Below are 12,500 nucleotides of genomic sequence, written 5' to 3'. Positions count from 1 at the left end.
ACTGAACACATGCTACAGTTACCACTATCACTCAACACTTGTTACAGTTACAACTATCACTGAGCACATGTTACAGTTACAACTATCACTGAACACAAGTTACAGTTACAACTATCACTGAACGCATGTTATAGTTACCACTATCACTGAACACATGTTACAGTTACAACTATCACTGAACGCATGTTATAGTTACCACTATCACTGAACACTTGTTACATTTACAACTATCACTGAACACATGTTACAGTTACCACTATCACTGAACACATGTTACAGTTACAACTATCACTGAACACATGTTACAGTTACAACTATCACTGAACGCATGTTACAGTTACAACTATCACTGAACACATGTAACAGTTACAACTATCACTGAACGCATGTTACAGTTACAACTATCACTGAACGCATGTTACAGTTACAACGATCACTGAACGCATGTTACAGTCACAACTATCACTGAGCACATGTTACAGTTACAACTATCACTGAACGCATGTTACAGTTACAACTATCACTGAGCACATGTTGCAGTTACAACTATCACTGAACACATGTTACAGTTACAATTATCACTGAACAGGTGTTACAGTTACAACTACATGTATCACTGAACACATGTTACAGTTACAACTATCACTGAACATAGGTTACAGTTACAACTATCACTGAACACATGTTACAGTTACAACTATCACTGAACACATGTTACAGTTACAACTATCACTGAACACATGTTACAGTTACAACTATCACTGAACACTTGTTACAGTTACAACTATCACTAAACACATGTTACAGTTACAACTATCACTGAACGCATGTTACAGTTACAACTATCACTGAACACATATTACAGTTACCACTATCACTGAACACATGTAACAGTTACAACTATCACTGAACACATGTTACAGTTACAATTATCACTGAACAGGTGTTACAGTTACAACTATCACTGAACACATGTTACAGTTACAACTATCACTGAACGCATGTTACAGTTACAACTATCACTGAACACATGTAACAGTTACAACTATCACTGAACGCATGTTACAGTTACAACTATCACTGAACGCATATTACAGTTACAACTATCACTGAACACATATTACAGTTACCACTATCACTGAACACAAGTTACAGTTACAACTATCACTGAAAACATGTTACAGTTACAACTATCACTGAACACATGTTACAGTTACAACTATCACTGAACACATGCTACAGTTACAACTATCACTGAACACATGTTACAGTTACAACTATCACTGAACGCATGTTACAGTTACAACTATCACTGAACACATGTAACAGTTACAACTATCACTGAACGCATGTTACAGTTACAACTATCACTGAGCACATGTTACAGTTACAACTATCACTGAACACATGTAACAGTTACCACTATCACTGAACACATGTTACAGTTACAACTATCACTGAGCACATGTTACAGTTACAACTATCACTGAACACATGTTACAGTTACAACTATCACTGAACACATGTAACAGTTACAACTATCACTGAACACATGTTACAGTTACAACTATCACTGAACACATGTTACAGTTACCACTATCACTGAACACATGTTACAGTTACAACTATCACTGAACGCATGTTACAGTTACAACTATCACTGAACACATGTTACAGTTACAACTATCACTGAACACTTGTTACAGTCACAACTATCACTGAACGCATGTTACAGTTACAACTATCACTGAACGCATGTTACAGTTACAACTATCACTGAACAGATGTTACAGTTACAACTATCACTGAACACTTGTTACAGTTACAACTATCACTGAACACATGTTACAGTTACAACTATCACTGAACGCATGTTACAGTTACAACTATCACTGAACAGATGTTACAGTTACAACTATCACTGAACACATGTTACAGTTACCACTATCACTGAACACATGTTACAGTTACAACTATCACTGAGCACATGTTACAGTTACAACTATCACTGAACGCATGTTATAGTTACCACTATCACTGAACACTTGTTACATTTACAACTATCACTGAACACATGTTACAGTTACAACTATCACTGAACACATGTTACAGTTACAACTATCACTGAACACATGTTACAGTTACCACTATCACTGAACACATGTTACAGTTACAACTATCACTGAACACAGGTTACAGTTTCTACTATCACTGAACACATGTTGCAGTTACAACTATCACTGAACACATGTTGCAGTTACAACTATCACTGAACACATGTTGCAGTTACAACTATCACTGAACACATGTTGCAGTTACAACTATCACTGAACACATGTTGCAGTTACAACTATCACTGAACACAAGGTACAGTTACAACTATCACTGAACACATGCTACAGTTACAACTATCACTGAACACATGTTACAGTTACAACTATCACTGAACATATGTTACAGTTACAACTATCACTGAACACATGTTACAGTTACAACTATCACTGAACACATGTTACAGTTACAACTATCACTGAACACATGCTACAGTTACAACTATCACTGAACACATGTTACAGTTACAACTATCACTGAACACATGTTACAGTTACCACTATCACTGAACACATGTTACAGTTACAACTATCACTGAACACATGCTACAGTTACAATTATCACTGAACACATGTTACAGTTACAACTATCACTGAACACATGTTACAGTTACAACTATCACTGAACGCATGTTACAGTTACAACAATCACTGAACGCATGTTACAGTCACAACTATCACTGAACACATGTTACAGTTACAACTATCACTGAACACATGCTACAGTTACAACTATCACTGAACGCATGTTACAGTTACAACTATCACTGAACACATGTTACAGTTACAACTATCACTGACCACATGTTGCAATTAATTTAATCTTAGTTATTAAAATACACGTAGAACATTTCAATTAATTGTTACTATTATTTAAAATTCTACGAACTACTAATTCTGTGATGTTCCGGTGTTGTTGTCGATGTAGAAATGGCCGAGCTATTCCGATTTCTCTTACATATGACCTTACACATATTTTATACAGTTTCAACTTTCCTTTTTATCCCTTTAGGATGGTCCGCGTGGAACAGCATTACGGCCTGCGACTGCCCGCCGTACAATAATGATGGACGTCAAACTTACGAAAGAGAGTGTACGAACCCATCACCTACGTACGGAGATTTGGGATGTTGGGGAGGTATGTCAGGGAGCAGGATTTTTCAACCCCAAGACTTGTCAACCCCTTTGTCAATTCAACCGAAATGCAATGTGAAATGTATACATTATCAAATTTGATTTCTAACATTACAAACATTTTTTTTTACAATATATTGTTTATTTTTTTTTTTTAAATTAAATAAATAATATGAGAGTCTATAAAGTATCAAACCAGTTTGAAACAAATGTGTTCTGACTATATTATCAAGTTTTTTTTCTCAATTAAATCCTTTCAACAAAATACAAATGAATTGAAATGTCCAACCAGGTAGTGGTTGAAAAGTCTTCAGTTGTACGGCTATTATACTTTTTAAAGTAGGAGTTGAACAGACTTCAATATAAGGCTTGAAATGTCCAATCAGGTTAAAAAGTCTTAAAACTACTGGTTGAACAGTCTAGGTGTTGAAAAGTCCTTTTTATAAGGTGTTGAAAAGTACCGGGGGTGGGTTGAAAAGTCCCACAGACTATTTGAGTATGTGTTTAATTCCCCGTCTGTAGGTTCCTGTATGTGGGTCGATAGTGGTACATTCGTGTGTAGTACTATCATCCGGAGAAGTGATATCGGATGCTTTTTCATACTTTGTCCAACCAATCACTGTGACCGTGGTGACGAAATCGGGTGGCGACGCAGAGACATCGTCTTAAAAAAGCAGCCTTTTTAAATAGTTATATGTATTTAAAAAGGGTTGGGAAGTGTGTGTGTATTTCTACTATTTTTCTGTTGGTAAGAAGCTATAAACAGCTCATGTTTAATTGTTATATAATATCCGACAATAAACAAATATTGACTTGATCTAACATCCTCCGATATCTTTTTTTTCAGGTATGGGTTTCGAATTAAAACAAACCAATCAAGAAAACTGCAAATGTGATGGTACGTATTTTTATTTTGCATCCAGAAAAATATTGTGACATATCATCTTGCTAGATAGTGTAATATTATATGTTCATTAAAAACAATATTGACTTTATCTACACAAGAGAGAGGTATAGGAACATGTTACATGACGGTAAAGTAAGGAGGTAGTTGCAAGTTGCCAGTTGGGGATTCGAATATTCAACTACCTGCTAGTTGCCAGTTGGGGATTCGAATATTCAACTACCTGCAAGTTGCCAGTAGGGGATTCGAAAATTCAACTACCTGCTAGTTGCCAGTAGGAGATTCGAATATTCAACTACCTGCTAGTTGCCAGTAGGGGATTCGAAAATTCAACTACCTGTTAGTTGCCAGTTGGGGTTCGAATATTCAACTGCCAACAAGTTGCCAGTTGGGGATTCGAATTCAACTACCTGCTACATGTGTAGTTGTGTTCGGGATTCGAAAAATAGAGTTAGACGTTTATGTTTATATTAAGCAACCCGACTATTTCCAGTTGGATATTCTAGAATAACCAACTGGAAATAGTCGGATGTTTTAAATCACCAACCAGTTTATAGTTGGGGTTTCAGCTTTTGTCTTGTTTATGGTTAAAAGGTTATTCGCGAAAAATCAACCACCGACCAGTTAGTAGTTGGGGATTCAGATTTTGTCTTGTTTATGCTTAAAAGGTACACGTGTAAAGAAATCAAACAGTTATTGCATTCTTATTCAGGTACAAATATGTATCTTCGTAACAAACAGTCGGATATTCGACCATTTCCAGTCGGTTATGGCGAATGTTCAACTACCAACTTGTAGTTGGGGATTCTGAATTTGTATTGCCGCGAAGTTAATGGTTAAAAGTTACGCATGTAAAGAAATCACTAACCAAATGTATTATTATTCATATACACACACGTATCTTCGTAACAAACGCTGTTTTAAATCACTTTTATTCTTAAATTCGCCAGTCGGATATGCAACCATTTCCAGTCGATAATCCGTAAATATCCAACTACTAACCAGTTGGTAGATTGGGATTCATATTTTGTCTTGTTTATAGTACAAAAGGTATACATGTGAAGAAATCACACTCCAAATGTATTTTTATGTACTTACACAGATGTATATTCGTAACAAACAATGTTTTGAATCACCTTTATTCGTACATTCGTCAGTCAGATATTCGACCATTTCCAGTCGGTTATTTTCGAATATCCAACTACTAACATGTTGGTATTACCAGATTTTGTCTTGATATTCGCAAAACATCAACATCTAACTCTTTTTTTCGAATTTCCAACTAGCAACTACACATGTATTATAGGTACACTGTAGTTGAATATTCGACTCCCCAACTGGCAACTAGCAGGTATACATGTGCAGTTAAATATTCGAATCCCCAACTGGCAACTAGCCGGTAGTTGAATATTCGAATCCCAACTACCAACTACCTCCCAACTTTACCGTCATACATTTTACAGGTTTTGCGATCCTTCGACCCCCAAATGCCAAAGCTAGAAACGGTCTCTTGTCACGCAGATCAAATATAATATATATAAATATAGTAAAAATGAAAGTGAAGTCTGATAATATCGTAATAGCGATTATATCCCAATACAATATTTAATTTTAAACAATGTATAGACGTAGACAGGTAGATGTCTAATTAAAACAGGCGATCTATAAGGCCAACAAAAAATTGTTTGTTTAGGGTAACCTTCCCAAAATTTCTAGGTAGGGTAGGTAAGGATTTTTTTTTTCAAAAACTGACGTAAGTTCAGAGTGTTTTCTTGCACATGGCAGTCTTTCCTACATTACTGTCATTGCCTGACTTTGTTTTATCATATAAACAATAATTCTGATTAAAATCTGCATTTATCCGCCCATCGTAACTCTCTATTCGCTAACGGAAAAAAATAGTAAGGGTCGGCGCATTTTTATAGGTAGGGTCGGGTTACCCGAAACAGACATTTTTTTTAGGCCTAATTGATATTACACGTCTTTCTGCACGCAAGTTTAGCTCTATATTATTGTGTAGAGGTGTTTGGTATTCAGGGCCGGTCTTAATAAAGCATGTTCAGTCATTTTTAATCTTAAGTCGATTTTTTAAAGATGCACTCTCACTCCCAAATAAGATTTACCACAATTAACAATATTGTTTTAATATTCCAAAAAGGATGAATAAATGTCGAAAACAATGGTTCATATGAAGGAAACCGAGTTTAATTAAAAAGAAATGAGCATAAAAACAGTATTTTACCTTATGAAACTATAGTAAACCATAGTAAATCTTTTAGCATTCACCAACCAATTAATATTTTTGCACTTTCTGCTACTGAACATGGTTACAATCTTGTTATCAGTTATTCATATTTTGCATTTATGCATTATTTTGTAAGTAGTTAAAGGTTTAACAGTCGAAATTGATATTTGTTATACATGTGTATGTATTGATTTTGAATAAGAGTGTCACTTTAACATTTTCATACTGGGCCTAAAAAATAAATACATTTGGTTCGGGTTACCCGACCCTACCTACGGAATAGGCACCGACCCTAACGTTTTTATAGTCAGTTTGAAAAAAAAAATGAAAAACTAAAAAAAAACAACCTTAAATGCTTATACAGAAGATAACTTTAACACCATTCTCCAATGATGAAAATGGCATTCTTATATAAAGCCTAATAAAAAAAAAAAATTTTTTTTTTAAAAAGCCTACCTACCCTACCTATTTTTGAAAAGGATGTAACCCTAACCAAACAATTTTTTAGGCCTAGTCATATTAAAAGAAATGTTTAAGGTTGTTTGTTTTTAAACAATGTATATTGAATAAAATCAATGAAGATACACTATAGTTAATAGCATTAAGTTATTATATCATTTGATCAGGGACATACTTAACTTAGGAAATTGACGCAAGAAAGAAAATGTGACCTAAGATGTTTATACAAAGGCATTTGGCTCATTGATTTTGTCTAAAATGTTGCTTAATATCATTTTGGTTACATGTATTAAATGATTGTGATAAACAACACATGTGAAGATATTTTATGTCTTTGATACAAAGACATTAATTATCATCAGATGTGTTGTTAACATCATTACATGTACCTAAAATTATATTTATCAACATTTTAGTTACAAACAATGAACCAGATGCCTGGGGTTTTATAACTAGTGGCCCAGGCCTGCTGTAATCTGCACATATTTCCCCAAGTGTTTGTTCGCTAGATTCACACGCTCGTCATGTATTCAATGTACATGTATACACAATTTTCAAATTGTTGCAAGTTAAAGGTTGTATTGCGTAATCAATAGTATTTCTAGTTTGCATTGGATTAAAGTTCAACGTAGGCGTAATAACAGTGTAACGTCCGCAGTAGGCGGAAGTGCGTTCATAGTACGTATGAATGTAAGTATGATGTATGATGTAAGTATGCAAATAAGCATAACCAGTTCTCCATGTGGAGGTTCAGGGCTTATGCATATAAGACCAGTCGACCCCTACTGGTTGAGGATGCTATTCTCTGAAGGGATCTGTTGCGTCTTTGGCTTGGCACGTTACACCAGAAAATATTGTACTATTTGTCTTACATATTCAAGAAAACACTTTTAAAGAAGCACTCTTACTCTTAAAGAAGATTTTTCAATATTAATACAATTGTTTTGATATATCAAAAGGATGAATAAATGTCGAAAACAATGGTTCTTATGAAGGATATCGAGTTTAATTTGAAAGATATGCGCAGAACGAACGGTATTTCTACCTTATAAGAATGATAGATAACAGTTAATCTATTAGCATTCACCAGTCAATTAATATTTTTGCGTTTTCAGCTTTAAAATACACGGTTACAATCTTGTTATCAGTTATTAATATTTTCCAAAAATGCATAAATTAGTGAATAGTTATATTTATAATATTTTATGTTTGTTATACATATGAATGTATTGATGATGAATAAGAGTGTGATCTAAACGCACCCTTAAATAGAACTATTAATGGACCCCTACCATAACGGGCCAACAAATGTAGGTACTTCTCCACTGGCACCAGATTTTCAAACTCAAATCATTTTTTTTGTAAAAGTAAAAAAAAATCTTATAATTCCTTACTAAAAATTATAACACCGAATATGTAAAAAAATATTGATTTTTTTAATATGCACTTTGTACTGTATAATATACTAACATGGTATTGAACGTTTCTCTACCCGGGTCACGTAATCATCTTGATACTCAGTTCAAAAGAATTTCTGCAGATTAACAGTCATCGGAATTTAAGGATATGATTTCTATCTTCCGAACACTCCACCTTAGGAAAACAGAAAAATGGGAATAAAGTAAAAAAAAAAAACGTTTGATAGGCAAATTTCTTCGCGGGCTAAGGTGGAGTGTTCGGAAAATTCAGAAATTCTTTTGAACTGAGTAATAAGATGATTGAGTTTGAAAATCTGGTGCCAGTGGTACTTCTCGTTGTATGTGCAATATTGGGGCGTTGTATTCAATATATATCATACTGGTATATCATAGATAATATTCCGTATATCAGTTAAAAGTTTAAGTAATATTTGGGCTTTGTAGTCAATATATATCATACTGTTATATCATAAATGGTAATCCAGATATCAGTTAAAACAATAAGCAATATTGGGGCGTTGTATTCAATATATATCAAAGTAGTATTATCATAAATGGTAATCCGGATATCAGTTATTTTTTTTAGCAATATTGGGGCGTTGTAGACAATTTATATCATACTGATATATCATAAACGGTAATCCGGATATCAGTTCAAAAAAGCAATATTTGGGCGTTGTTTTCAATACATATCATACTGGTATGTTATAAATGGTAATCCGGATATCAGTTAAAAGAGCAATATTTGGGCGTTGTATTCAATATATATCATACTGATATATCATATATGATATTCCGGGTATCAGTTTAAAAATGAAGTGATATTGGGGTGTTGAATTCAATATAACACTGATATATCATAAATGATATTCCTGGGTTCATTTAAAAGAATTGTGGTTTTCCGGATAACGGCGGTGTTAACCACCCTCATTTATTATAATTTCTGTATTCTGTTTTTTATTGTTTACACAGTTATTCAAACCACACCGAAACCGACAACGACAACAACAACAGAGGCACCAAAGTTACCGGTAAGAATGTTACTTAAATGTAAATGGTAGATTCTCTACTATGCAGTTAAACTGGGTTTGAAGAACGAAAACATTAAGTTTAAAAAAACTCAAACCCCAATCGGTGTAAGCATACTTATGATACATATATCCTTTATGTGTATAACAGATAACCCAATTTTACAAAGCAAGAGTTTGCTAGGATTTGAAACCAAAACAGCATTCGGAACTCCTCGGCCATTTTCCATCGATAACAACATCGAATGTACATGGGCGGTTTACAATGTCAAAAAATATTTACAGTTTTTCTTGCTGCAAGTAGTTCGCACAATAATTTCAATTTAGCAGTAATTGTTTTTTTACTACACTCGTGTGAATCTTAATTAATAATGCAATTATAAACTTCGTTGGCAATCAATTTAAACTTAGATATAGATACGACAAAACACTACATTTAGTTATCCATATTTTTTAAATATTTTACGAACTACTTTTACTGCTATACATTGAGGTTGTTTCCGATAGAAAATGGCCGAGGTAATCCAAATGCCAATATAATTTGCATTCAAACAATAGGCCAACAAGTTGGTTTGAGACAAACCCAAAGGCGATTTCATGCGATAGTTGCTTTTATATTAAGTAGGTTGTTTGATTTTTTGTAACCCGGATAACATTTGTCGAATGGATTGTTCAGTAAAGCAAATTAGAACAATACAGATAATAATTTGTCAAAAGACTTCCATTTGGATGCAAACAGAATTTCATCATAATTGTGGTGAATTGTTCCTTGCACAATTTGGCCCAACTCCTGCCAATGGTGATTGAACGCACTTGAAAATATTACCCCTCAAAACTAAATGAAGCATAACGTTTATGCCTAGCTTGATTCATAGTTATGTTTTGAAATTCGTATTTTGCAACTGCAGATCTGGGCACTGTTTCAATTAGATATTTTAGTCGTTAACTTAGTCGCTGCTTACGAATGCTCGAGAACACTCTTTAATTTACGGACAAAACCTGTATGGTAAATGTTACCGTCAAATATGGGCTTTGAAACGCCGCATAACAGCATCGCCGCATAAACGAAATCGACCATGTTTATGCGGTGATTTTCAACGCATTAACAGTTCTTACTTATGTGGCAAAAAGGCACACTTTCGCCGCATAGAAAACCAATTAAAACACATACTAGTACAATAGTGGTTGATAAAGTTTCATCAAAATCGGACTTAGTCTTTTGTGTCCACTTAACTAAGCTTTGAACTAGACTTTTAGAGACGTAAATTCTGACAAAGATTTAGTAAGATCGGTTTAAATGTGAACCAAACCAATTGATCTTTTTGCGAAAAAGTTTGAAATGACGTTTGGCCCGACTAATGGCGGGAATATATGTCACGACCACATACAACACCGTCATTTGGGACAATCAGAAAATTGAATCGTCGTGACGTAACATATATTCTCGCCTTTTTGTCAGACTGACGGGCATGTACCCTTGACAATGCACACTTTCAACTTCATTCAAACGTTTCTAGAAAAGTCAATTGTTAACGACGGATAGACAACAAAAAAACCAACAATTCTTACATCTCCACATGTGCTCTTTGTGCTCAGATGAGCTAAGAATTATTTCAATGTCAAGAACCACTGGTAATTGTGCGATTGTGAAATTTATTCACGTCTAGATCATCAGCGTATATCTCTGGTTACCAGGGCAACGAAAGGAAAACTTTTGAAAATGATATTGTTTCCAAAAAAATCGACACTACATTAGTTTTGGGCACTTGAACAAGAGGACTCAGATGATTGATATAGGGTCATCATGGACGTCTTTCTTTCATTGATTTTTTTTTTGCACTAGTCATTTGTAACCAAGAAAATGTAGATTTGGGAAATACACAAGGGGAGTAATAATTTATTTTCAACTTTCAATTTTGGCTCAACTTTAAAATATTACCTTAAATTTGACCAATTTGCCTGCCGACTTTTCCCGTATTTTTTTCAAAATGACAGTAATATTCTACGCCCTTATCTTAATCATTATCATAATCAACATCATTATCACAACCACCATCATAATCACCACAATCACAACCACCACCACCATCATCATCCCCACAACCATCATCATCATCATCATCATCATCATCATAATTCCCGTATTTTTTCAAAATGACAATAATATGCAACGCTCTAATCTTAATCATCATCATAATCAACAACATCATCACACCTACCACCATCATCTCAACAATCACAACCACCACCATCATCTCAACAATCACAACCACCATCATCATCATCATCATCATCATCATCATCATCATCATTCCCGTATTTTTATCAAAATGACGGTAATATGCTACGCTCTAATCTTAATCATCATCATAATCAACAATGTCATCACAACCATCACCATCATCTCCACAATCACAACCACCACCATCATCTCAACAATCACAACCACCATCATCATCATCATCATCATCATCATCATCATTCCCGTATTTTTATCAAAATGACGGTAATATGCTACGCTCTAATCTTAATCATCATCATAATCAACAATGTCATCACAACCATCACCATCATCTCCACAATCACAACCACTAAAATCATCTCCACAATCACAACCACCACCATCATCTCCACAATCACAACCACTAAAATCATCTCCACAATCACAACCATCACCATCATCTCCACAATCACAACCACTAAAATCATCTCCACAATCACAACCACCACCATTATCATTCATACATCAATGAATAAATGTAAGTGTCTCTGGAGACTCCCATGTAGCAAGATTTCTGGACAGACGGGCGGACGGACGGACATCATCATCATCATCATCATCAACATCATCGTTTTTGTTGAAATATTATTACTATTTTTTAGCTTTATAATAAATGGCTTACTAAGTGCTCTTTATGTGGCAAAAAGGACAGTTGCGCCCCATATAAGCAATATCTGCTTTATGCGTTGAGCGTCGCCGCATAAACGTGGTCGCCCTGTTTATGCGATAAAAATCACCGCATAAACGAAAAAACACACGTTTATACGGCGATGCTGCTATGCGGCGTTACAGGGCTTACGCCTGATTTTTACGATCTTTAGCTTTACATTCTTTATTGAAACGGGGCCATGTACTTTTGTCGGATTGATCATTCGAAATTGGTCAGAACAAATCCATAAGCATGCATACGATTTCCATAT

The 12,500-nt window shown here is 34.6% G+C and overlaps 1 protein-coding gene across 1 annotated transcript in view; it reads left to right on the top strand.

Annotated features, from left to right (window-relative positions):
• LOC128218293 (coadhesin-like) overlaps positions 1–12,500 on the top strand; it is a 36,285-nt gene that overhangs the window by 22,925 nt on the left and 860 nt on the right. Inside the window, exons 4-6 of the mRNA XM_052925939.1 lie at positions 3,124–3,249; positions 4,093–4,143; positions 9,244–9,302. Of these exons, the coding sequence (XP_052781899.1) occupies positions 3,124–3,249; positions 4,093–4,143; positions 9,244–9,302 (236 nt within the window). The remainder of the gene's footprint in view (positions 1–3,123; positions 3,250–4,092; positions 4,144–9,243; positions 9,303–12,500) is intronic.

Source organism: Mya arenaria, chromosome 14, assembly GCF_026914265.1.
Source record: "Mya arenaria isolate MELC-2E11 chromosome 14, ASM2691426v1".
Lineage (NCBI taxonomy): Eukaryota > Metazoa > Mollusca > Bivalvia > Myida > Myidae > Mya > Mya arenaria.
The sequence above is the reverse complement of the archived record's forward strand: the minus strand, read 5'-3'. Positions and strand labels throughout refer to the sequence as shown.